At 38.7% G+C, this 27,876-nt stretch overlaps 2 protein-coding genes across 25 annotated transcripts in view; one reads left to right on the top strand and one right to left on the bottom strand.

Annotated features, from left to right (window-relative positions):
• Positions 1–1,295, bottom strand: part of MBD5 (methyl-CpG binding domain protein 5) — a 475,447-nt gene extending 474,152 nt beyond the window's left edge. For 3 of the 8 annotated variants that reach the window (XM_063647442.1, XM_054477975.2, XM_063647451.1), the window contains exon 1: positions 602–1,205. The gene's annotated coding sequence lies outside the window, so the exon portion shown is untranslated. Of the gene's footprint in view, positions 1–601 lie in introns of all 8 variants that reach the window. The other 5 variants (XM_063647445.1, XM_063647443.1, XM_063647444.1 and 2 more) reach the window with 4 other exon arrangements.
• The window catches only part of ORC4 (origin recognition complex subunit 4), a 90,727-nt gene continuing 63,543 nt past the window's right edge, over positions 693–27,876 (top strand). For 3 of the 17 annotated variants that reach the window (XM_063647455.1, XM_063647453.1, XM_054477988.2), the window contains exon 1: positions 693–841. Coding sequence is in view for 1 of the 17 variants with exons in the window: in XM_063647460.1 (XP_063503530.1) it covers positions 1,672–1,692 (21 nt within the window). In the remaining 16 variants the exon portion in view is untranslated. Of the gene's footprint in view, positions 842–1,365; positions 1,693–27,876 lie in introns of those variants that run through there. The other 14 variants (XM_054477990.2, XM_054477991.2, XM_054477984.2 and 11 more) reach the window with 11 other exon arrangements.

The following is a 27,876-nucleotide window of genomic DNA, read 5'->3' as shown; positions in this document are numbered from 1 at the left end:
TTCCATGGAAGTCAGACAAAACGAAAAAATGGAAAATGAAACCCCTAAAGCAAAAACCAATCAAGTCTTCCAACACTGAAGTCAATATCCAAATCTCATACAGGACCAAAAAGGGGAAAACACTCAGGTCTACAAATGGATAAGCAGTTCCAATACAATCCAGATCCCGACATTTTCCCACTCAGAAACAAATGCAGTGAAGCTTTTCCTGGAGAAAAAGAGCTCTCCAATGAATTTTTTTTTTAAGTGACATCTAGAAAGTGTGCCTCTTTCTGTCTCTTTCCCTGGCGCCTCATTGGAGGAAGGAGGGGGTTGTTTTTGTATTCTCCCCCACTGGAGCAAGACACAATCAGATGTTAGATGGAGGAGAGAAACCACTTTTGACAACAGCAAATAAAAATAAAAGTGCCCTTCCTCCCCTGACAGGATGGGCACCCCACCTCACACACCCCTCCCTACTCCAACCCCTCCTTTACCCCCCCCCAGCACCACCCCCTCCTCACCCCGGAGCTCCACTGCGTATGTGGTTTGGTGCTACTGTTGCCCCGGAGTGAAAGTCAGAGCCAGAGGAAGGCAATGAAGCCCCCACAGACACACTTACCTTTCCTGCCCCCCACTTTTGAGTGCCTTCCCTGGAGCTGTGGAGGATGACACAAAGGGTAATAAAGGGGGGGAGTGGAGGAGGAGGAGGCGAAGGAGGAGGAGGAGAGCTGGGGAAGTGGCTGCTCCTGGGTGTAGTGAGATGTCTCCAGCCAGGGCCAAGCAGCAGCAGTAGCAGCAGCAGCAGTAGCAGCAGCAGCAACAGCAGCAGCAGCAGCAGCAGCAGCAGCAGCAGCAAAGGGTCTGTGTTGCTAAGAGGCTTTTGGTTTCTTTCTCTCCTCCTCTCACGGCCAAAGAGGAGGAGGGTGGAGGGGGCTCGGGAGGGAGGCGAGTTGGAGGGGTGAGGGGGTAGGAGTCGTGGATGGGGGTTTTCGAAGAAGAAGAAACTCCTTCTCCTTCTCTCTCAGGCTCAATCCCCCTCTCAGGGCTCAGGGCTGGAGGGTGGGGGAAGGAACTCAGCCGCCTTCCCCCCACCCCCCTGAATTCAAGGTTGAAGTGGGGTAGAATTAGTGTCCTGTCCCTTTAAAAATAGAAATAAAAGATGCCCCCCCTCTGCCACTGCCTCTCTCTTCATCATCAGCTGCTGCTGCTGCTGGGGTCTCTCTGCTTGGGGGGGAGGGGGGGTTCGGGTAGAAGAGACGGGAGGCACTCACTGCGCATGTCCCTCTCTGACGGGTGGCTGGTTGGTTGAAGACAGGAGGAGGGGGAGGGGAGGAAATGAGCTATTTTCCCAGAAGGCGCCGAGGCGCTCGCGACCCGGAAGACATTGTAGCAGGAGGTACAGGGGCGGGGGCGGGGAGGAGGAGGAAGTCGCTACGCTTTTAACACCCTCAGCTCCCTCCTCCTTCCTAAGGGAAAGTGGAGGAACGGAAGTGGGCGTGGACGGAGACGAAAGGAGGTCACGTGTTTGGGCTGGAGAGGGGCGGGGTGGGGGAGGTAGTGCGTGCGCGGGGCATGCCGGGAGTGGTTGTGTACGGTCGGCAGCAGCAGGTGAAGTCTAGCAGAGGACGCGGCCAGGCGATTCGGTGAAGCGCTTACTGCAGGCGTTGGTTCCCCTCTTTGTCCTGGTAAATGCAGGCTTTTATGCGAGAGGTAATGGTGGGGTAAACTTGCTGCAAACGAAGGCCAGGGGCGTCGGTGGCGAAAGGTGAATCGAAAGTGGGAGGATGGAAGGCTGTGGAGATTGGGAATTGGGAAGGGGGCAGGCTTGTATAGGCCGGGAAGGCCAGGACCAGGCGAGTTCTGTTTTGTGCCCCCCCCGCCGCGCCGCGTAAGCTTGCCGACGAATCCTTGACAAATGCAGGGAGTCCTGAGACTAGCTCTGCATCGGGGTGGTAGGTGAGGAGCGTGACGGTCCGAGTGTAAGAGAGAAGGGAACTGTGAAGCCTCAGCAATTGACCCTCATGACTGCATAACGGGGGACCTCTATCTAGGGACAGAGACAAGTCCTCTGTATGCATTTTGACCAGATGCATCACACGCGTTGCTCGTATTGGATATTGCGCCCTTCATGCCTTACCTCAACCCTCCCTGGTATTCTGGAGTGGCTTTGGGGAAGGAGCAGGCAGGGAAGTCTTGAGTGGAGCTTTCCTCCATGTCTTGCGTTGTTGCTACAACACAAAGCCTTTGCTTTTTCTCGGAGAGGGATGTGGGATTGTGTAGTCCTTAATGCTGAGTTTTACGATTGATGAAGGAGAAGGGACGTGATCAAAGTTTCCCCTTATAGTGTAGATGAGAGTTTTAAAAGGACTGTTTTGTCAAGTTTCTTTGGTTACTATTCTTAGTTTTTGAGCCTTTGGTTTCCCAAATGCCAGCTGTTTTTGCTGAAAATAATGAATTTCTATCATAAAATTAGAATTAACTCAAAATATTTAAGAAAGGATTTATAAATTTACATTAGTAAAGGTTTTATAGTGAAATAGTACTCGTTTTGTTTCACGTTGTTTTCATACAATCAATATAAAGCATTACAATCTCAGTTGTTTTGTAAAGGTATTTTGAAGGAGTATCATCTTTGTATGTTCTTTAAAAACCAAGAATCTAAAATTCTTCCTATTTATTATGTTGGTATTTAATTCTGTTGGGTAGGTTCTTTTTGTTTGTTTGTTTGTTTTTTGTTTTGAGACGGAGTCTCGCTCTGTCTCCCAGGCTGGAGTGCAGTGGCGCGATCTCGGCTCACTGCAACCTGTCTCCTGGGTTCAAGCAGTTCTGCCTCACCCTCCCTTTTTAAATCTTTTGCGGAGGTTTTTTTGTTTGTTTGTTTTTTGTTTTAATTGGGTTGTCTGTTTTACTCAGGGATTTCTAGCAGTATGGCCAATATCTTCTCTGTGCTTGGAGCATTACTCTCTTCTGGGATGGCAACTTTTATGTTCATGTAGGTCTTATAGGCTATCATTGTTCTTTGAATTTTATATGTAGTTTAAACTCCAGGTAACAAGTTCTATGCTTGTGCTATTCATTGCAGCAGCTACTAGCTGCATGTGGCCTTTGAGCACTTGAAATGTGGCTAGTGTGACTGAGGAACTGAATTTTTAGTTTTATTTAGTGTTCAATTAAGTTTAAAAACTGACACTTGATTCAGTTACTGTAAAACCTGTATGTTTGGAACAACTCAGATACATACACCTTTCTCAACCGCAAATTATTAAATTATTATTTTTTAATTTTTGGAGATTTTTTTCCCCCTGGAGATGGAGTCTCGCTCTGTTGCCCAGGCTGGAGTCCAGTGGCATGATCTCGGCTCACTGCAACCTCCATCTCCCAAGTTCAAGTGATTCTCCTGCCTCAGCCTCCCTAGTAGCTGGGATTACAAGCATGTGCCACCACACCTAGCTAATGTTTTTATTTTTAGTAGAGGCAAAGTTTCACCATTTTGGCTAGGCTGGTCTCAAACTCCTGACCTCAAGTGATCCACCCGCCTTGGGCTTCCAAAGTGATGGGATTACAGACGTGAGCCACTGCACCCAGCATTAGCTGCAAATTATATAAAAATATAGATCAAGTATTTTATATGGCAGTTTTAATTTAGCATCTGCATTGTAATGTTGTATAAACACCAGATTTCAAAGACAGTATGAAAACAATGTAAAATACCTCAGCTTTTCATTATGATTACATGTTGAAATTATAATTGATTTCACCTTGTTTTCCTTTAGTGTGAACACTAGAAAATTTTAAATTACTTATGTCACTTTTACTGTATTTCTGCTGGACAGTACTTTGAGCTAGATGTTCCTATGTGTTTACCAAGTCTTAATTTCTTCCTGCGTCTCTGAATTTTCTTTTGGAATCTTTTAACTTTTACTTTAGCACACTCAGTAGACGTTTCATAATGCAGACATTCTGATGGCCAATTCTCTTAATTTTTTGCTTTGTCTTAATTTTTTGTTTTGCCTTCAATCTTGAAGAATGTTTTGGGGGATGTTACAGATTTGTGGTTGTTTTACTTGTACCTCGAAGATAACATTTCACTGTTTTTGGTTTTCATTATTGATTTTGAGAAATCAGCTGTCAATCTATTAGGTTGGTACAAAAGAAATTGTGGTTTGGGACAGCGAATTTTAAATCATTATAACGAGGCTCTAACATATCTTTATTAATCAAAATAGGTCATTACAATCAACACATTTTTACCGACAAAAAATAAGTTTGTTTGTTTATTCCTGTAATGTAAAAATCCATCCTTCAGGATTCCACAAACTCTTGGAAAGCTTTTCCCTGCATCCTGCTGGTTGTGGAAGCATTTTCCCCGAAAAAAGTTGTAGAGATGCTTGAAGGAGTGGTAGTCAGTTGATGAGAGGTCAGGTGAATATGGCGGATGAGGCAAAACCTTGTAGACCAGTTCGTTCAACTTTTGAAGTGTTGGTTGTGCAGTGTGCGGTTGGGTGTTACTGTGGAGAATTGGGCCCTTTCTGTTGACCCATGCTGGCTGTAGGCATCACAGTTTTAAGTGCATCTCATTGATTTGCTGAGCATTCTTCTCAGATGTAATGGTTTCTCCAGGATTCAGAAAGCTGTAGTGGATCAGACCAGCAGCAGACCAGCAAACAGTTACTATGGCCTTTTTTTGGTGCAAGTTTGGCTTTGGGAAGTGCTTTGGAGCTTCTTCGCGGTTCAGCCACTGAGCTGGTCATTGCTTGTCGTATAAAATCTACTTTTTGTTGCACCTCACAGTCCGATTGAGAAATGGTTCATTGTTGTGGAGAATAAGAGAAGACAACACTTCAAAACGGTGTTTTTTTAAATTTTTGCTCAGCTGGTGAGGCACACACTTATCGAGCTTTTTCACCTTTCCAATTTGCTTCAAATGCTGAACAACTGTAGAATGGTCGACGTTGAGTTCTTATGTTGAGTTCTTCAGCAACTTCTCATGTAATTGTAAGAGGATCAATCTGCTTCAATGATTGCTCTCAATTGGTTGTTGTCAACTTCCAGTGGCCTGCCACTACACTCCTCATCCTCAAGGCTCTGGTATCTTTTGCAAAACTTCTTGAACCACCACTGCACTGTACGTTCATTAGCAGTTCCTGGGCCAAATGCGTTGTTGATGTTGCAAGTTGTCTCTGCTGTTTTACGACCCACTTTGAACTTGAATAAAAAAACACTCGACTTTGCTTTTTGTCTAGCATCATTTCCGTAGTCCAAAATAAATATAAACAGCAAGTAATAAGTCACTAGCAAAAAAAAAAAAAGCGAGAAATGCCCATTAAAATGATGTATAACATAACCACATTTATTTAAGAATGTATTCCAGGCCGGGTGCGGTGGCTCACACCTGTATTCCCAGCACTTTGGGAGGCTGAGGTGGGCGGATCATGAGGTCAGGAGATCGAGACAATCCTGGCTAACATGGTGAAACCCCGTCTCTACTAAAAATACAAAAAATTAGCTGGGCGTGGTGGCGGGTGCCTGTAGTCCCAGCTACTCAGAAGGCTGAGGCAGGAGAATGGCGTGAACCCGGGAGGCAGAGCTTGCAGTGAGTCGAGATCGTGCCACTGCAGCCCAGCCTGGGCAACAGAGAGAGACTCCATCTCAAAAAAAAAAAAAGAATGTATTCTAATATCAAATGGCAAATTCCAACAATGCAAAAACCACAGTTAATTTTGTACCAGCCTAATAATTCATGCTGCTTTGAAGGAAATCTCTCTTTTAGAATTTTTTTTTGTTTGTTTCTTTTTTTTTGGTCGTAATTTTTCTGCTGTTTCACTCTGATGTTTTTGTGTGGAATTCTTCTTTTTTTTTTTCTCCTAGTCAAGTGTGGTTGTGGGGGTAGAGGAAATGTTAAATCACCGTGTGGAATTCTTTATCTTGCCCTGTATTCATCGAGATTATTAGATCAATGCATCAGTATCTTTAAAGATATTGGTGATATTCTTACTGTTTCTAGTTACCTGCTGAAAATTACAATCTTGCTTTTATTGGCCTAGTATAGTTGCTCCTTAGTATGTGCTGGAGATTGGTTTCAGAACCCCGTGCAGATAACACAATCCACAGGCAGCTCAAATTCCTTATATAGCATGCCATCATGTTTGCATACGACCTACACACATCCTCCCACGTATTTTAAATAATCTCTAGATTACTTATGGTACCTAATACAATGTAGATGCTATGTAAATATTGTTATACTGTCATGGCTTTTTAAAAATTTCTATTATTTTTTATAGTCGTGTTTTTAAAAATATACATGTATTTTTAATCCTTGGTTGAGTGAATCTGTGGCTATGAAGGGCCAACTATATTCGTAGTTCATTTGTTGTTTGTTGAAGATAATTCCAGTTTCTAAATTTTCTAGTCTGTGTCTGCTAGCTCATGATATTTTTTTCTTGTGTGCCTTGAGTACCAGTTGTATTTAAAAAATTATAGGAATATATGAGTCCTAGAATAATAGTATCTTTCTTAAGAAGGTACATTTTTCTAGGAAAGGTCTCTAGGAGTGCTGTCAGTCCCAGGTCACTATTCATGTTCAAGAGTTTGGATTCCTTCTGTTATACACATGACATTAAGGAAGACTTTAAGATCATGAATTCTGTTTTCCTTCAATTTCCTCTTATCCTAATGATGTTGTCCTCAAACTCTGAACGTAAATTGGGTAGTATATCTGAGTCCCCAGCTTTGGCAGGCAATGTGCTTTTATTTTTATTTTTGATTTTGATTTTTTGTGTTTATTTATTTTTATTTTAAATGAGGTCTCACTATATTGCGCACAATCATCCTGAATTCCTGGGCTCAAGCTATCCTCCTGCCTTGGCCTGTCAAAGCGTAGGATTACAGGCATGAGCCACCACACCTGGCCTTGTGCTTTGATTTTTTTGCCATAGACCGGCACATCTTCCATTAGCTCAGCCTTTTTTCTCAGCCCTTTCTTCTAGATAGGAAAATGTCCTCAGAACAAAAGTTACTTGGTGTATGGTTTATTTCTGGTTTACCTTCACATGGAATTTGGTAAGTTATTTCACATTACCTTATTTCATTCATTATTTAGTTTTTTTGTTGGCGTCAGCAGAAAGGTTGGTCCTGTCTGCCACTACCATAAATAAAACCCTAATTGTCTTTTTTACTTTTGAGATTTGATTTTAATATATTTATGCTTTGAGGCAAAAATTTTTTAACTTAAGTCATATATTTAAAAATTTTAATTTTTAATTACCATGGATACGTAAAATGGGGAGTATGTGATATTTGATATAAGCATACAATGTGTAATGATCAAGTCAGGTAATTGGTATATCCATTACCTCAAGTATTTATCATTTCTTTGTGTTAGGGACATTTCATTTCCACTCCTTTAATTGTTCTAAAACATACACTAAATTATTGTTAGCTGTAATTACTATATTGTGCTACTGAACACTATATTTTATCCCTTCTATGTAACTATATTTTTCTACCCATTAACCATCTCCTCTTGATTCTCCTCTCAACACTACCCTTCCCAGCCTCTGCTAACATCTTTTTACTAACTATCTCTATGACTTCAGTTTTTTTGAAGCTTCCACATATGGGTGAGAACATGTGATACTTGCCTTTCTGTGCCTGGCTTATTTCCCTTATAATGTCAGTCACATCCGTGTTGTTGAAAATGACAAGATTTCATTCTTTTTTTTATGGCTGAATAACATTCCATTGTGTGTATATACCACATTTCTTTATCCATCCATTGATTGACAGGTTGATTCCATATCCTGGCTGTTGTGTATAGTGCTGCAGTTAACATGGGAGTACAGATATCTTTTATATACTGATGTCCTTTCTCTTGGGTACATACCCAGTAGTGGGATTGCTGGATTATAGTTCTATTTGTTGTGTTTTTAGGAAGCTCCATACTGTTCTCTGTTGTGACTGTGCCAGTTTACATTTCCACCAACAGTTTACAAGGGTTCCCCTTTCTCCACATTCTCACCAGCATCTGATATTGACTGTGTTTTTGATAAAAGCCATTTTAACTGGGGTGAGATGATACCTCATTATAGTTTTGATTTGTATTTCTCTGATTATTAATAATGTGGAGCATTTTTTTCATATGCCTGTTTGCCATTTGTATGTCTTTTTGAGAAATGTCTCCTCAGATCTTTTGCCCATTTTAAAATCAGATTTTTTTTTCCTATTGAGTCGTTTGAGATTCTTACATATTCTGGTTATTAATCCTTTGTCAGATATTAGTTTGAAATGTTTTCTTCCATTCTACATGTTATATCTTCATTTTATTGTTTTCATTGCTATGCAGAAGCTTTTTGGCTTGGAGAGATCCCATTGGTTGATATTTTATTTTATTTTCTTGCTTTAGTTGCTTGTGTTTTTGAGGTCTTATTTAAGAAGTCTTTGCCTAGACCAATGTCCTGGAGTTTTTGCCTAATGGTTTCCTTTATTAGTTTCATAGATGTAACTCTTTAATGCATTTTTCTTTGATTTTTGTATATGGCAAGAGTTGGGGTCTACTTTTGTTCTTCTGCACGTGGGCATCCAGTTTTCCCAACACCATTTGTTGAAGACTGTCCTTTCCCAATGAGTGTTTTTGGCACCTTAGTAAAAAACTAATTGGCTTTAAATACACAGATTAATTTCTGGACTCTCTGTTCTGTTGTTCTACGTGTCTGTTTTTATGCCACTATCGTGCTATTTTGGTTACTATAGCGTTGTAGTATATTTTGAGGTTTGGTAGTGTGATAACTCTACCAGTTACCAGCTCTGTTCTTTTTGGTCAGGATTGTTTTGGCTATTTGGGGTCTTTTGTGCTTCCATACAATTTTAGGATTTTTTTTTCTATTTCTGTGAAGAATGTCATTGATCTTGATAGGGATGGCTTTGAATCTGTAGATTACTGTGGGGAGTATTGTCATTTTAACAATATTATTTTTTTCAACCCATGAGCATGGGATGTCTTTTCATTTGTTTGTATCCTCTTCAATTAATTTCATCAATGTTTGATAGTTTGCATTGTAGTTGGTTAAGTTTATTCCTAGATATTTAATATTATTTGTAACTATTGTAAATGGGATCACCTTCTTGATTTCTTTTTCAGATAGGTTGTCACTGTTGCCATAGAGAAATTCTATGGATTTTTGTGTGTTGATTTTGTATTCTGCCATGTTACTGAATTTATTAGTTCTAATAGTTGTTTGTTGGAGTCTTTAGATTAGTATAAGATCACATGAGCTGCAAACAATGATAATTTTACTTACTCCTTTCCAATTTAAATGCCCTTTATTTCATTCTCTTGTCTGTTTACTCTGGCTAGGACTTCTGTTACTAACTTGAGTAATAGTGGTGAAAGTGCCCATCCTTCTTCTAGATCCTAGAAGAAAGGCTTTCAGTTTTTCCCCCATTCGGTCTGATACTAACTGTGGGTTTGTTGTGTATGGCTTTATCATGTTGAGGGGTGATCCTTCTGTCTCCAGTTTGCTGAGAGTTTTTATGAAGGGATATTGAATTTTATCAAAAAAGATTTTTTTGGCATCTATTGAAATGACAATACACTTTTGTGTTCTTCATTCTGTTGATATGATGTATCACACTGATTGATTTACATATGTTGAACCATCCTTGCCTCTCTGGGATGAATCCCACTTGATTATGATGATCTTTTTAATGTGCTGTTGAATTTGGTTTGCTGTGTTTTGTTGAAGATTTTTATATCTATTTTCATCAGAGATACTGGCCTGTAGTTTCTTTGTTGTTGTTGTTGTATCGTTATCTGGTTTTGGTATCAGAATAAATCTGGGGCCGGGCATGGTAGCTCATGCCAGTAATCCCAGCACTTTGGGAGGCTGAGGCAGGCAGATCTCTTGAAGCCAGGAGTTTGAGACCAGCCTGGCCGACATGGTGAAACCCCATCTCTACAAAAAATATGAAAATTAGCTGGGCATGGTGGCTCATGCCTGTAATCCCAGCTAATCGGGAGGCTGAGGCAGGAGAATCGCTTGAACCCGGTAGGCGGAGGTTGCAGATCACCTGGGCAACAGAATGAGACTCTGTCTCAAAAAAAAAAAAGAATAAATCTGGCCTCATGAATTTGGAGATCCTCCTTGATTCTGGAGAATGATTTGAGTAGGATTGATGTTTGTTCTTCTTTAAATGTTCGGTAGAATTCAGTGAAGCCATGAAGTCCTGGCCTTTTCTGTGATGGGGGACTTTTTATTATTGTTTCTATCTTGAAACTTATTATTGGTCTATTTAGATTTTGGTTTTCTTAATGTTTCATGCTTGTTAGGCTGTATGTGCCTAGGAATTTATTCATTTCTTCTAGGTTTTACAATTTATTGGCATGCAGTTGTTCAAATGGTCTCCAATGATCCTTTGAATTTTTGTGATATCAATTGTAATGTCTCCATTTTTGTCTCTGATTTTATTTGGATCTTTTTTTTTTTTTTTTTAGTCTGGGTAAAGGTTCATTGATTTTGTCTATCTTTCCAAACAACCCTTTTCATTTCATTGATCTTTTCTATTTTTTTGTCTCAATTGTATTTCTGTTTTTTATTTTTTTTTGTTTTCTTTATTATTTCTTTTCTTAATTTGGGGCTTGGCATGCTCTTGCTTTTCTAGTTCTTTAAGATGCATTACTAGGTTGTTTATTTCTTGGTTTTCTACTTTTTGATTTGCACATTTATTGCTATAAACATTCCCTTCAGTGTTAGCTTTAACTGTGTCTCATAAGTTTTAGTAGGTTGTGTTTCCATTTTCATTTGTTTCAAGACATTTTTTAATTTCCTTAATTACTTCATTGGTTGTTCAGGCACGTATTGGTTAATTCTTATATGTTCGTATAGTTTCCAAAGTTCCACTTGTTATTTATTTCTACTTTTATTCCATTGTGGTTAGAAAATATACTTTTTAATTTTTATCAGACTTGTTTTACAGCCTAACATGATGGTGCTCTTTTTGGATTTCTGTTTGCATGCAATGTCTCTTTCTATCTTTTGGTCTATCTATGCTTTTATAAATGAAGTGGGTTTCTTATATGTAGCAGGTATAAGCAAGTATTGTTTTGTTTCACCATTCAGCTCCTCTGTGTCTTTTGATTGGAGAATTTAGGATCCATCCTTGAGAAATGTTCCATGTGCTAAGGAGAAGAATGTGTATTCTGCGGCTGTTGGATGACAGCTTCTGTAAATGTCTATTAGGTCCATTTAATCTATAGTGCAGATTAAATTCATTGTTTCTTTCCATCTAGATGATCTGTCCAATGGTGAAAGTGGGCTGTTGAAGTCCCAAGTCATTACTGTATTGGGTTCTGTCTCCTTAACTCTAATACACTTGACTCTATATATCTAGATGCTTCTGTGTTGGATAGATATGTATTTATAATTTTTATATCCTCTTGCTGAATTAAAACCTTTTGTATTATATGATAACCTTTTTTCTCTCTTCATAGTTTTTATGTTGAAATCTATTTTATCTAAAAATAGATACAAAGCTACTTGGGCTCTTTTTGGGTTTCTGTTTGCATGCAGTATCTTTTTCCGTCTTTTTGTTGTTAGTCTATGTTTTTATAGTGAAGAATTTAGTGCATTCACATTCAGTATTATTGATAGGTGAGGACTTACTACTGCCTTTTTATTGTTGTTCTGGTTATTTTCTTGGGCTTTTCCCCCATTTTTTTCATTGTCTTCCTTTGTGCTAGTTATTTTTTGGTAGTATGTTTTCATTTCTTGCTTTTTATTTTTTTGTGTACCTATTAGAGGTTTTTGTTTTGTGGTTACTATGAGGTTAGCAAATAACAACTTATAGCCAATTATTTGCAACTGATGACAACTCTGCAAAGAAAAGAAAAAGTAGACGCACAGAAAAAATTAAAAACCTGTACACTTTTACTCCATCCCTTCACTTTTTGACTTTTTGTCTCTATATATTTTTATATTTTAAGTTTTGGAGTAGTTTTTTTTTTGATAGTGTTATATAGAAAGTTTCGATGCTGCAAAAGTAATAGCACTCAAATATAAAATTTTCTTTTTAATATTCAGCAAGGCAAGCTACTTCTATATAGAAGGGTGCGCCCTTACAGATGGAACAATGGTGAGCGCACATTTGGACAAGAGATGGGAAGGGGTTCTTATGCCTGACGCATGTGGCCCCTGCTGCTCTATCCTTCCCCTATTGGCTGGGGTTAGACCGCACAGGCTTAACTAATTCCAGTTGGCTAATTTAAAGAGAATGACAGGGTGAGTGCTTTGGCAGGAGTCAGGGCAGAGCAGGTAGCAGGTAATCGGAATGAGTTAGGGTGGAGCAGGTGATTGGAATGTTGGGTGGAGCAGGTGATCAGAATGAGTCAGGGTGGCGTAGGTAATCGAAAAAGGTTGCTTTACGAGGAAGTTAAGTTTAAAAGTAGAAGGCAAAGAATTGAACATACTGACATATTAATTCTTTGAAAAGAAATTTAGAACTCATATCTAACAATCCTTCCCCTTGTATTTCCTTACAGCTTTCTTTTCAAACTTTTCTTAACATGTCTTGGCTTAGTTGTTTTGCTTGATTTTCTAAAAGAAGCAGCTTCTTTACATAAGGTAGAGTTTAGAACTCATCTAACAATAGGTTTGTCTTTTAATTTTCCTGCTAAAGATATGAGCGGTTAGAGTATTCTGAGTGGCTAGAGTACTCTGTATTTATCTGTGCACTTACTTTTACTAGTGAGTTTTATACCTTCAGGTGATTTCTTGTTGCTTGTTAATGTCCTTTTCTTTCAGATTGAAGAACTTTCCTTTAGCATTTTTTGAAAGATGAGTCTGGTGTTGATGAAATCCCTCAGCTTTTGTTAGTCTGGGAAAGTCTTCATGTCTCCCTCATGTTTCAAGGATAATTTCGGTGGATGTATTAGATTGGTGCAAAAGTTATCGTGGTTTTTGCCATTAAAAGTAATTACAAAAGCCGTGGTTACTTTTGCACCAACCTAATACTATTCTACTATCTTCTGGCCTGCCAGGGTTTCTGCTAAAGTTTGTCATCCTACTCTCTTCTGGCCTGTAGCGTTTCTGCTGAAGTTTGCTGCCAGATGTAGTATAACTCCTTCATATGAAGTTACTTCTTTTCTTTTGCTGCTTTTAGGATCCTTTCTTTGTCCTTTACCCTCGAGACTTTAATTATTATATGCCTTAAGGTAATCTTATTTGGGTTGAATCTATTTGGTGTTCTTAGACCTTCTTGTACCTGTATATTCACATCTTTCTCTAAGTTTGAAAAGTACTCTGCTATTATTTCTTTGAATACACTTTCTACCTCAATCTCTTTCTCTAAGCCCTCTTTAAGGCCAGTAACTCTTAGATTATGACTTTTGGGGGCTATTTTCCAGATTTTGTAGGCATACTTCATTATTGTCTTATTATTTTTTTCTCTTCTGACTGTATTTTCATATAACCTGTCTTCAAGCTCACTAATTCATTCTTCTGCTGTTGAGACTGATGCATTTTCAGATTGTTGAATTTTCAGGCTTCAGAATTTCTGCTTATCATTTTAGTCTCTTTGTTGTTTCTCTGATATAATTCTGAATTTTTTATCTCTTTTATCTTGAATTAAATTGAGCTTTCTCAAGACTGCTATTTTGAATTTCCCATCTAAAAGGTCACATATCTTTATTGCTCCAGGATTAGTCTGTTTGATGAGGTCCTGTTTTCCTAGATGTTCTTGATAATTGTGGGTATTCATTGATGTCTGGGCATCGAAGAGCTAGTCTTCGCAGTTTGGGTTTGTTCATTCCTGTCACTCTCCAGGGGGCTTTCCAAGAGATCAAAGCAGATTGAGTGTTGTGATCTAAGCCTGTAGTCACTGCAGCCATTTTGGCATTAAGGAGCATCCAAAGCACAGGAATGCTGTGAGTCTTGCAGACTCCTACATACACAGTCCTGATGGACTTGGGAAGATAATTGGGAGAATTCCCTGGGTTACCAGGCAGAGTCTCTTGCTCTCTACCTTCCCTTTCCTTCAATCAGGAGTCTCTCTCTGTACTGGCCTGCCCAGTATTGGTGAGGGGTGATACAGGCATTTCCTGTAGCCACCACAGTTGGAACTGTGCTGAGTTGCCTCTGAAGCATTGCAGACCAGCACAGTATTGGGGCTCACCCAAGGTCCACGGCCAGTCCTGCGTGACTGCCGCTGGTTATTCAAGGCCAAAGGCCACTTTAGTTAGCAGGTAGTGAATTCTTCCAAGACTGAGTCCATCCCATCAGGGCAGCCATTCCCTTCCTGCCTAGGGTCAATCTATAAATGCCATCACGGAGCAAAAGCTTGCTATCAAAAGCTTCAGAAATCTGTCTTTTGCTTTATTTTACAGTGACTGAACCAATACTCCGGTTGCAAAACAAAGTTCTGTCTACTCTTCCTTCTCCTTACCCCAAGCTGAAGTAGTTGGGGAAGGGTGCCTCAGGGATTCACTTAGCTGCCACGGGTAGTATTGCACTGGGTTTTATCTTAAGTCCATTACCTCCAAGGCCAGTGCAGTACCAAGGCTTGCCGAAGGATGGAGTCCTTGTGGCCTGTCACTCAAATTTATTCCAGGCCCTAGACCACTTTAGTCAGAATGTGATGAAGACCGATTACTCCCCCTGGGGTGGAGGATTTCTCTCTGGCCCAGGACTGAGCTAAATGCTCCTTCTGTGGGCACCAGCAGAATGCCCTGTGTTGTGTTCTGCTGTTACAGAGCAGCGCTGAGTTCCCATGCAAAGTCCCATACTTACTTTCGCTCTGTCTCTGAAGCACACAGATTCTGTTTCAGTGCTGTGCTGCCTGGGGTTGGAGGAGGGGTGGTGTAGTCAGTGCAAGACTGTCTTTCCTACCCTTTTCAATGCCTCTTTCCTTGATATTATGTTAAAACCGGGTGCCATGATTTCTCACCTGATTTTGGATTTTTTGTTTGTTAGTGTGTTTATTTGTTTGTTTTGAGGCAGGGTCTCACTCTGTCACCCAGGCTGGAGTACATGGTGTGATCTCAACTCATTGCAGCCTCGATCGACCTCCTGGGCTGAAGTGATCCTCCCATCTCAGCCTCCCGAGTAGCTGGCACTACAGGCACATGCCACCATGCCCGGCTAATTTTTTCACATTTTGTAAAGACAGGGTTTCATCAGGTTGCCCAGACTGGTCTTGAACTGAGATCAAATGATCCACTTGCCTTGACCTTCCAAAGTGCTGAGATTATGGGCATGTACCACTGTGCCATCTGATTCTTATGAAGGTTTTTTGTTTTTTGTTTTTTGTTTTTGCATGGATAATTCTTCAGTTTGGTGTTCCTGCTGCGGGATGATTCCTGGGGGATTCTCTTCAGCAATCTTGTTCTGCCTCCTCTGCAAGGAAAAACACGTCTATTTTAAATTTCTTTTTTATTATAATTTAAGTTCTGGGATACATGTGCAGAACATGTAGGTTTGTTACATAGGTATACATGTGCCATTAACCTGTCATCTACATTAGGTATTTTTCCTAATGCTATCCTTCCGCTAGCACCGCCCCCCAACCCCCCAGTAGGCCCCAGGGTGTGATGTTGCCCTTCCTGTGTCCATGTGTTCTCATTGTTCAACTCCCACTTATGGGAACATGCGGTGTTTAGTTTTCTGTTCCTGTGTTAGTTTGCTGAGAATAATGGTTTCCAGCTTCATCCATGTCCCTGCAAAGGACATGAACTCACCCTTTTTTATGGCTTCATAGTATTCCATGGTGTATATGTGCCACATTTTCTTTATCCGGTCTGTCATTGAAGGGCGTTTGGGTTGGTTCCAAGTCTTTGCTATTATGAACAGTGCTGCAATAAACATACGTATGCATGTGTCTTTATAGTAGAATGATTTATAATCCTTTGGGTATATACCCAGTAATGGGATTGCTGGGTCAAATGGTATTTCTGGTTCTAGATCCTTGAGGAATCGCCACACTGTCTTCCACAATGGTTTAACTAATTTATGTTCCCACCAACAGTGTAAAAGCGTTCCTGTTTTTCCACATCCTCTCCAGTATCTGTTGTTTCCTGACTTTTTAATGATTGCCATTCCAACTGGCATGAGATGATATCTCATTGTGGTTTTGATTTCCTTTTCTCTCATGACCAGTAATGATGAGCTTTTTTTCACGTTTGTTGGCCGCATAAATGTCTTCTTTTGAGAAGTGTCTGTTCGTATCCTTTTGTTGCCATTGCTTTTGGTGTTTTAGTCATGAAATTTTTGCCCATGCCTGTGTCCTGAATGATATTGCCTAGGTTTTCTTCTAGGGTTTTTATGGTTTTAGGTCTTATGTTTAAGTCTTTAATCCATCTTGAGTTAATTTTTGTTTAAGGTATAGGGAAGGGGCCCAGTTTCAGTTTTCTCCATATGGCTAGCCAGTTTTCCCAACACCATTTATTAAACAGGGAGGGAATCCTTTCCCAATTTCTTGTTTTCATCAGGTTTTTCAAAGATCACATGGTTGTTGTTGATGTATGATGTTATTTCTGAGGACTCTGTTCTGTTCCATTGGTCTGTATATCTGTTTTGGTACCAGTACTATGCTGCTTTGGTTACTGTAGCCTTATAGTATAGTTTGAAGTCAGGTAGCGTGATGCCTCCAGCTTTGTTCTGCTGCTTTGGTTACTGTAGCCTTATAGTATAGTTTGAAGTCAGGTAGCGTGATGCCTCCAGCTTTGTTCTTTTTGCTTAGCATTGTCTTGGCTTATGCGGGCTCTTTTTTGGTTCCATATGAAATTTAAAGTAGTTTTTTTCTAATTCTGTGAAGAAAGTCAGTGGTAGCTTGATGGGTTTAGCATTGAATCTATAAATTACTTTGGACACTGTGGCACCCAATAGGGGAGCACCCAGATTCATAAAGCAAGTTCTTAGAGACCTACAAAGAGACTTAGACCCCCCAACAACAATAGCAGTGGGAGACTTTAACACCCCACTATCAATATTAGACAGATCAACAAGACAGAAAATTACCAAGGACACTCAGGACTTGAACTCAGCTATGGACCAAGTGGACCTAATAGGCCATTTTCATGATATTGATTCTTCCTATCCATGCGCATGGAATGTTTTTCCATTTGTTTGTGTCCTCTCTTATTTCCTTGAACAGTGGTTTGTAGTTCTCCTTGAAGCGGTCCTTCACATCCCTTATAAGTTGTATTCCTATGTATTTTATTCTCATTGTAGGAATTGTGAATGGGAGTTCACTCATGACTTGGCTCTCTGTCTATTATTGGTATATAGGAGTGCTTGTTATTTTTGCACATTGATTTTGTATCCTGAGACTTTGCTGAAATTGCTCATCAGCTCAAGGAGATTTTGGGCTGAGACAATAGGGTTTTCTAAATGTACAATTGTGTCATCTGCAAACAGACAATTTGACTTCCTCTCTTCCTATTCAAATACCTTTTATTTCTTTCTCTTGCCTGATTGCCCTGGCCAGAACTTCCAATACTATGTTGAATAAGGAGTGGTGAGAGAGGGCATCCTTTTCTTGTGCTGGTTTTCAAAGGGAATGCTTCCTGTTTTCGCCCATTCAGTGTGATATTGGCTGTGGGTTTGTCATAAATAGCTCTTATTATTTTGAGATACGTTCTATCGATTCTCAGTTTATTGAGAGTTTTTAGCGTGAAGGGGTGTTAAATTTTGTCGAACGCGTTTTCTACATCTATTGAGATAATCATGTGGTTTTTGTCATTGGTTCTCTTTATGTGATGGATTACATTTATTGATCTGCATATGTTGAACCAGCCTTGCTTCCCAGGGAAAGCCGACTTGATCATGGTGGATAAGCTTTTTGATGTGTTGCTGGATTTGGTTTGCCAGCATTTTATTGAGGATTTTTGCATCGATGTTCATCAGGGATATTGGCCTGGAATTTTCTTTTTTTGTTGTGTCTCTGCCAGATTTTGGTATCAGGATGATGCTGGACTCATAAAATGAGTTAGAGAGGAGTCCCTCTTTTTCTTTTATTTGGAATAGTTTCAGAAGGAATGGTACCAGCTCCTCTTTGTACCTCTGGTAGAATTTGTCTGTGAATCCATCTGGTCCTGGGCTTTTTTTTTTGGTTGGTAGGCTATTAATTACTGCCTCAATTTCAGAACTTGTTATTGGTCTATTCAGGGATTCGACTTCTTCCTGATTTAGTCTTGGGAGGGTGTCTGTGTCCAGGAATTCATCCATTTCTTCTAGATTTTCTAGTTTATTTGTGTAGAAGTGTTTGTAGTATTCTCTGATGGTAGTTTGTATTTCTGTGGGATCAGTGGTGATATCCGCTTTATCATTTTTTATTGTGTCTATTTGATTCTTCTCTCTTTTTTCTCTTTATTAATCTGGCTAGCAGTCTACCTATTTTGTTAATATTTTTGAAAAAGCAGCTCCTGGATTCATTTATTTTTTTGAGGGGGTTTTTGTGTGTCTATCTCCTTCAGTTCTGCTCTGATCTTAGTTATTTCTTGTCTTCTGCTGGCTTTTGAATTTGCTTGCTCTTGCTTCTCTAGTTTTTTTAATTGTAATGTAAGGGTGTTGGTTTTAGATCTTTCCTGCTTTCTTCTGTGGGCATTTAGTGCTATAAATTTCCCTCTACACACTGCTTTAGTTGTGTCTCAGAGATTCTGGTACGTTGTGTCTTTGTTCTCATTGGTTTTAAAGAATGTATTTATTTCTGCCTTAATTTTGTTATTTACCCAGTAGTCATTCAGGAGCAGGTTGTTCAGTTTCCAAGTAGTTGTGCGGTTTTGAGTGAGTTTCTTAATCCTGAGTTCTAATTTGATTGTACTATGGTCTGGGAGACTGTTTGTTATGACTTCATTCTTTTGTCTTTGTTGAGGAGTGGTTTACTTCCAATTATGTGGTCAATTTTAGAATAAGTGCGATGTGGTGCTGAGACGAATGTATATTCTGTTGATTTGGGGTGGAGAGTTCTGTAGATGTCTATTAGGTCCACTTGGTCCATAGCTGAGTTCAAGTCCTGAGTGTCCTTGTTAATTTTCTGTCTTGTTGATCTGTCTAATATTGATAGTGGGGTGTTAAAGTCTCCCACTGCTATTGTTGTTGGGGGGGTCTAAGTCTCTTTGTAGGTCTCTAAGAACTTGCTTTATGAATCTGGGTGCTCCCCTATTGGGTGCATATATATTTAGGATAGTTAGCACTTCTTTTTGCATAGATACCTTTATTATTATGTAATGCCCTTCTTTGTCTTTTTTTGATCTTTGTTGGTTTAAAGTCTGTTTTATCAGAGACTAGGATTACAATCCCTGCTTTTTTTTTTTTGCTTTCCATTTGCTTGGTAAATATTCCTCCATCCCTTTATTTTGAGCCTTTGTGTGTCTTTGCAAGTGAGGTGGGTCTCTTGAATATAGCACACCGATGGGTCTTGACTCTTTATCCAATTTGCCAGTCTGTGTCTTTTAATTGGGCCAGTTAGCCCATTTACATTTAAGGTTAATATTGTTATGTGTGAATTTGATACTATAATTATGATGCTAGCTGGTTATTTTGCCTGTTAGTTGATGTAGTTTCTTCATAGTGTCAATGGTCTTTACAATTTGGTATGTTTTTGCAGTGGCTGTTATCAGTTTTTCCTTTACATATTTAGTGCTTCCTTCAGGAGCTCTTGTAAGGCAGGCCTGGTGGTGACAAAATCTCTCAGCGTTTGCTTGTCTATAAAGGATTTTATTTATCCTTCACTTATGAAGCTTAGTTTGGCTGGATATGAAATTCTGGGTTGAAAATTCTTTTCTTTAAGAATGTTGAATATTGGCCCCCACTCCCTTCTGGCTTGTAGGGCTCCTGCAGAGAGATCCGTTGTTAGTGTGATGGGCTTTAAATTTCTAAAATAACATTCAGCTCTGCAGTATAAGAAGCCAAGTTAATGAAATTAGAAAATATTTTTAAGCAGCCTGTTTCTTCTCTTTCTCTTTTTCTTTTAACTGTTGCAAAGGTAAAAGAACACATGCTTAAGTTTTTAACTGCTTCTCCATGGCTTATTATTAAAAAGAGTTCTTACTTCTTTGTCACAGGTTAGGTTCTTCAGAATATTTTCCTTCAGATTGATACTATGGTGCAACAAAATGATTGGGCCTTTATCGCCTTATTTGCTTAATCCCAGGAAGGCTGTGATGTTGGACAAGGTAGCTGTCACTACCCCAGTTTTCCCCATCTAGAGGCAAATACTTCTAAAACTTTTTTTGGCTTATTCTTTTGGTATATATCTCTGTATCTCTAAATAACCTTTTATATTGCTACCTCCTGTTTTTTCAGTTTTAGGCATTATCTCTTGACTTACTATAGATGATGTAGATTTAGCCTTTTTCCACAAACATCCCATCCATTCCCCCATCTTCCCATTGATAGTTTAATTTTTCATATACGACCATTGAGCGTTTGTATAGTTCTAAATATTTATTAGTCATTTAGACCCAAACTATCTGCTGGTTGTCAAAATAGCCTCTCCATATATTCAGAGGTATCAAGTATTTTTATCAGTTTATCCATTATCAAGAAATTTCTCCCAGAGCATTCTTATGTGCTGCAGTTTTAGCCCATTGCTTGATATAGTTGCTGCTGGTGCAGTTTCTATCCTATGCTAGTTCCTCTGTTTCCTATATCCTATGTAATCCTTTGGCTTGTGTTTTCTCTTGGTTTATTCCATTTTCTAGTAGCTTTCTGAAAGGCAAATGTTCTGTGGTATTATATTTATGTAAGTGTCTTTATTTTACCCCAACTATTAGTTTAGCTGGCTTTCAAATTATAAAGGTGAAATTGTTCTTAAGAGCTCTGAAGGAATTCATAGCATCTGTTGTAAAATTAGAAGCCCTTCTTACTTCCATCACTCGTCAGATCACTTTTGTCTCCTCTGTGGAAGATTATACAATCTCATTTTGAAGCTTATCAAATGTTTCTCTTTGTTGTATCTAGAGTTCTGAAATGTCACAGCCATGTTACTTATTATGAGTCTATAGTCATTCATTTTGCCATGCATTTTATGGGTCCTTTCAGTCTGACAATTTGTGTCCATCAACTCTGGGAAAATTCCTCATATTTTTTCTTTAATTTTCTTGCCTTTGTTTTTGGTTCTGGAACTCTAATTAAACATTCTACCTCCTGGACCTATTTTTTTTCTGTCATTTTTTATGTTTTTTTTATTTTCTTCATACTTTCTGGAAAATTTACCTTTTTCAAACTTTTGAGACTTTGATTTCTGCTATCATACTTTTAACTTCCAAGGCCTTTTTTGATCTCTGTATAATTTTTTATTATATCCTGTTGTTTTCTTTCTATGAATTTAATTAAAATTATTGTTTTGTTTTGAAATTTATTGCTTCCTGCTTTCTCTACTTTTTCCAGGTTATTCTTTCTGTTAATATGTTTTCGTCTTTTTAATCTTGAGGCTTTCCTCAGCTATGTGGCAATCTTTGATTACATGTTCAAATTTATGTTAGGGGCATTAGAAAGCTATTTTAGAGCTCTGTGAATATGGCTGGGCATTTTGTGGGTGGAAACCCCTGGTGTCATTATCTTTAGGTTTGGAAACCTTTTTTCTAGGGCTAATAAGAGTCTAATAAGAAGAGTTCTCCAGTCTTCTGCCTCTAGGTTAGTGATTCTCAAGTGGGACAATTTGGCCCCCTAAGAGAAATTCAGCAGTGTCTAGAGATTTATTTGATTGCCGCAGATAGGTTGCTACTGAAAACTGATGCATAGAACCTGGGGGTCTTGTTACATCCTACAGTGCATAGGGCAGCTCCAACAAGGAAGAACAATCAAGTTTAAATTGTTATCCTGAGAAACCCTGCTTTAGGGTATAAGTCTGATTGCCAGTGCTATGAGAACTATGTGAAATAAGAGAGCTAGAGAGCCTCAACATTCAATATATAAACACTCTCTTAATCCTCTCCTCCCTCTCAAAACTTTTTTGTCTGATACCCTCACCTTCTGCTGTGTCTTGTGTCCCCAGGGTAGATTTCTTCTGTCTTACCCTGTATAGAAAATAAGCCTCATGGTCTTTGATGAAGTAGGTTAGGGGCTTCTGTTTAATTTAAGCTGTGTTAGCACTGCAAGTCTTTTAGAAATGGTTTTCTCATTGAATTCTAGCCCAAATTAAAAGACCAGTTATTAAGTGAACTTGTTGTATGTTTATATTATTTAGAGTATTGGCTGACGAGACTGGATGGCTTTGTATATTTTACTAAATGCATAAGTAGAAAAATAAGACATGAGTTGAAGATTATAAACCAAAAGGTAAATGAAACCTGGAATTGACAGCTGTTCCCATCCTTTCATTTCTGTTTTATTCTGTCTTTTCATTCCTGATCTTGCTCAAAGCACTTATCTTAAACATGCTTTGGGGTTGCTACCTTTTCCTAATGTCTTTTTACCCTTTATCTTATATTTTCCCATGTCTCTCCTCACCTCCCATAAAACATAACAAATTCTTAGTCCTATACTACTTTTTGGATTAATAGGGGAATTGAGAATAGTGTGAAATTTTGACCTGCCTTAGTCTGTTTTGTATTGCTATAAAAGAATACCTAAGACTGGGTAATTTATAAAGATACGAGGTTTTATAGCTCACAGTTCTGCAGACTGAGAAGTTCAAGAGCATAGACCTGGCTTCTGGCAAGATCTTTCATACTTCACAACATGGTGGACAAGGTCAAAGGAGAAAAAGAAACATTCAAAGAGAGGAAAATCTGAGGAGTGCATAGTGGCCTTATAACAACCCACTCTTGTGGGAAGGAACTAAGCCGTTCGCCAGAGAACTAATCCAGTCTCATGAGAGCCAGGACACACTAACTCCAGAATAGCACTAAGCCATTTATGAGGCATCTACCCCTAGAACCCAGACACCTCCCTCTAGGCCTCACCTTTCAACGTTGCCACACTGGGGTTCAAATTTCCACATTAGCTTTGGCGGTGATAAAGAAACCAAATCCAAATTATAGCATGACCAAAGAGTTGAGGTCAGACTTTTCAAGAATTAAGTTCTGATCTGTTGGCTTTTCACTTGCACATTTTCACTTTCTCCTTTGTTTCTTTTTTGTATTGTTTACAAAAATATACATTTTCTAATACAGATAACCCAGAAATGTCAGTCTTAAATGCACTCTTAATATGACCACTTGTATGGTTTGTATATGTCTCAGTCAACTTACTTTATAATGAGTAAATACCAAAACTGTTTTCCCTAAAAAGCTGGGTTTCAGCTAATACCTATTAGACTTTGGTGTTTTTTTAATTATGTCCAACATGTTATACTAACATTGCTGTAATATCTGGTGAGCATTATGTTTTTAAAATTTTATGTTACAACACATTTTATGTTTGTAACATGTTTAAAAGTTAAAATAGAATTTTAGCATCATAATTTACACTTAGAAATTTATATGTTCAAATTGTAACGTACAGGATTTGATTTAAATGTACAAGAAAAATTTTAAAGTTACAAACATAAGTAATATACATTCAGTATAAAAGTATTAAAAAATGAAAATTACCTATAACCTTTGCACCCAGAAATAATTCCAAGATGCTAATATGTGTAATATTAGTCTTTTTAAACTATATTTTTATACATTTAATAGCAGCATGGGATCATAGAGCTTTGTCATGTACTTTGAGAAGAAATAATCATAGATAACATCTTTTCATTACATTAAATACTTACAAAATAACAATATGTTTGTTTGCTTTATGTTGCAAGAGTCTCTTCTCAACCATTAGGAATTATGCTCTTGAATAGTGTAATGATTGGTGTTGACAAAGAAAAATAAGATATAAAAAATTTTCTTACTTTAGTGTATAAATGTTCTTGAAATGTCTTATTTCTTTAAAAACGACAAACATATGAATGAATTCATTCTTTGTTTTGTACATTCTATGGATTTTGATAAATATATAATGATCCATCATTACAGTATCATACAGAATAGTTTCATTGCCCTAAAAATCTCATGTTCCATACTTCTCTTTCCTTGACAACCCTTGACAACCACTGATCTTTTAGTGAAAAGATCACTAAAACGTCTATTTCTGTAGTTTTGCCTATTCCAGAATATCTTATAGTTGGAAACATACAGTAGGTAGTCTCTTCAGATTGCCTTCTTTCACTTAGCAGTATACATCTGAGTTTCCTTCATGTCTTTATTTCTTTGACATGCTGAGTAAGATTCCATTTTATGGATGTACCACAGTTTGTTTATCCATTCACATATTGAAGGACACTCTTACTTACTTCCAAGTTTTGGCAATTATAAATAAAACTGCTATAAACAGGAAGGTATAGGTCTTTGTGTGGACCTGTCTTCAACTCATTTGGGTGTAACCAGGGTGCATGATTGCTAGATTATGTAAAACAAATATGTTTAGTTTTATAAGAAGCTGCCAAACTGTTTTCCAAAGTGACTGTGCCATTTTGCTTTCCCGTGAGCCATGAATGAGAGTTCCTATTGCTCTACCTTCTCACTAGTATTTGATATTGTCATTGTTTTGGATTTAGCCATTGTAATAGGTGTGCAATGGTATCTCATTGTTTGATTATGTAATTCCCTATTAACGTACGATGTTGAGCATCTTTTCATATGCTTATTTGCCACCTGCATATCTTATTTGGTGAGATGTTTATTTGGATGCCAATTTTAAACTGGGTTGTTAATTTCCTTGTTGAGTTGTTTGTACATTTCGTGTAACAGAATAAGTGTTTTTCACATATTTTATCCCCGTGTGTATTTTGTGTTTTAATTTTCTTAATAGTGCCATTTGTAGAGCAGAAGTTTTTAATTTTAATGAAGTCTAAATCAATTTTTTATTTTCTTTCATGGATTGTACTTTCGGTGTTGTATCTAAAAACACATGGCCATAACCAAGGTCACCTAGATTTTCTTTTGCCTTACATTTTTGGAGTTTTGTTTGTTTGTTTGTTTGTTTTTTGAGATGGAGTCTCACTGTGTCGCCAGGCTTGAGTGCAGTGGTACAATCTTGGCTCACTACAACTTCCGCCTCCTGGGTTCAAGTGATTCTCCTGCCTCAGTCTCCCAAGTAGCTGGAACTACAGGCACGCACCACCATGCCCAGCTAATTTTTGAATTTTTAGTAGAGACGGGATTTCACCACCTTGGCCAGGATGGTCTCGGATCTCTTGACCTCATGGTCCATCAGCCTCTGCCTCCCAAAGCACTGGGATTACAGGCATGAGCCACTGCACCTGGCCTGTTTTTTTGTTTTTGTTTTTTTTTGAGATGGAGTCTCGCTCTGTTGCCCAGGCTGAAGTACAATGGTGCGATCTTGGCTCACTGCAACCTCCGCCTCCTGGGTTCAAGTGATTCTCCTGCCTCAGCTTCCCGATGTGTCTGGAATTTATTCCTTCCATTGGGTTCTTGGTCTCGCTGACTTCAAGAATGAAGCCGCGGACCCTCGCAGTGAATGTTACAGCTCTTAAAGATGGTGTTTCTGGAGTTTGGATGTTCAGATGTGTCCGGAGTTTCTTCCTTCCGGTGGATTTGTGGTCTCGCTGACTTCGGGAGTGAAGCAGCAGACCTTTGCAGTGACTGTTACAGCTCTTAAAGGTGGCGCATCTGGAGTTGTTTGTTCCTCCCAGTGGGTTTGTGTGTTGCTGACTTCAGGAATGAAGCCGCAGACCCTCATGATGAGTGTTACAGCTCATAAAGGTAGTGCGGAGCCAAAGAGTGAGCAGCGGCAAGATTTATTGTGAAGAGCAAAAGAACAAAGCTTCCACAGCATGGAAGGGGACCCCCAGCGGGTTGCCACAGCTGGCTCGGGTGGCCAGCTTTTATTCCCTTATTTGGCCCCACGCACATCCTGCTGATTGGTCCATTTTACAGAGCGCTGAGTGGTGCGTTTTTACACAGTGCTGATTGGTGCGTTTACAATCCTTTAGCTAGACACAGAGTGCTGATTGGTGCATTTTTATAGAGTGCTGATTGGTGCATTTACAATCCTTTAGCTAGACACAGAGCGCTGAGTGGTGCATTTTTACAGAGTGCTGATTGGTGCATTTACAATCCTTTAGACACAGAGCGCTGATTGGTGCATTTTTATAGAGTGCTGATTGGTGCATTTACAATCCTTTAATCCACAGAGCGCTGAGTGGTGTGTTTTTTTATGGAGTGCTGATTGGTGCATTTACAGTCCTCTAGCTAGGCAGAAAAGTTGTCCAAGTCCCCACTCGACCCAGGAAGTCCAGCTGGCTTCACCTGTCACCAAGTAGCTGGGATTACAGGCGCCTGCCACCATGCCCAGCTAATTTTTGTATTTTTCGTAGAGACGGGGTTTCACCATGTTGGTCAGGCTGGTTTCGAACTCCTGACCTCAAGTGATCCACCTGCCTTGGTGTCCCAAAGTGCTGGGATTACAGGCGTGAGCCACTGTGCCCAGCCATTTTTGGAGTTTTATAGTTTTGCATTTTATATTTAGGTCTGTGATCCATTTTTAGTTTTTTTGCGTGTGAAAGTTGTAAGGTCTGTGTCAATTCATGTTTTGGCATGTGTATGTCTAGTTTTTCCTTTACCATTTGTTGCAAAGATTGTTCTTTTCTCCATTGAATTGCCTTTGCTTATTTGTAAAAGACCAGCTGACTATGTTTATGTGGGCCTGTTTCTGGACTCTGTTTTGTTCCCTTGATTTGTCTGTTCTTTCACTATTACCACACTGTGTTGATTAGTATAGTTTTATAATGTCTTGAAGTTGGGTAGGTTTTGTCCTCCGACTTTGTTCTCCTTCAGTATCGTGTTGGTTCTCCTGGGTCTTTCTTTTTGTGTGTACTTTAAAATCAGTTTGTCATATCCACAAAATAACTGTCTAGAATTTTGATTGGGATTGCATTGAATTTTTAGATCAAGGTTCGAAGAACTGACATTTAACAATATGAATTTTTTCTACTCTTGAATGATCTCATTTATTTAGACTTTGATTTCTTGAATCAGAGTTTTATAGTGATCCTCATAGAGATCTTGTACATATTTTGTTAGATTTATATCTACATTTTTGGTGAGTGTTTTTTGTTGTTGCTAATGTATATGGTATTATTTTAATTTCTAATATCAGTTGTTCATTACTGATACATAGGAAAGAAGTTGACAATTTGTATATTAACCTTGTATCCTGCAACCTTTCTGCAGTAGTTTATTAGTTCCAGTGATTTTGTTGTTATTTTGGGATTTTCTACATGTATAATCATAGCATACTATTGGGACAAAGAATGATGAGAAAAGGTATATAAAGAATGATAAAAATATAATAAAACAGTGTATTTGAGCCTATTTGTTCATAGTTGATCATCAGTTATTGTCCCATTGATAGCCTTTTAACTTTGGGGAGTAAAAGGGATTGCAGAAAAGGATGAAGGTAGGGTACCAAAGTTGTAAGCCATATAATACTGTCTTTTTTAAGCCCCCACCCCCCCAATTTTTAGCTCTCCTTTTCCCACCCAAAAAGCACAGCTGTCTAAAAATCCTATTTCATTGTAAATGTCAACTGACATTTCCATTTATCCTTGCAAGATTACCTAAGCATGCTAATGGGGGGATGGACAACATATTCATTAGCAAAACAGAATTGGAGAATATCATTTCGTTGACTCTAGAATTTGGTCTCCTGTGCTTTCTGCATAAGCTGAAGGGTCTCATTAGAAACAATGTATTATTCCTAAAAGTTTTTAGGGAAAATTTAAAGATTTTTCTAGGATAATTTCTAGGGTAATTTCTAGCAATTCTTAAATAATTTATCTCTAAAGCAATGTTATTTTCAGTTTTTTTCCTTCCAAAAATAGTTTAATATTTACTAATTAATTTACTGGAGTTGTAGCATATTGTAGGGGCCAAGAACAAACTTCCCTTTCAGCCTCTGA

Source organism: Pongo pygmaeus, chromosome 11 (assembly GCF_028885625.2).
Source record: "Pongo pygmaeus isolate AG05252 chromosome 11, NHGRI_mPonPyg2-v2.0_pri, whole genome shotgun sequence".
Lineage (NCBI taxonomy): Eukaryota > Metazoa > Chordata > Mammalia > Primates > Hominidae > Pongo > Pongo pygmaeus.
This window is presented reverse-complemented; position numbering and strand designations above follow the sequence as displayed.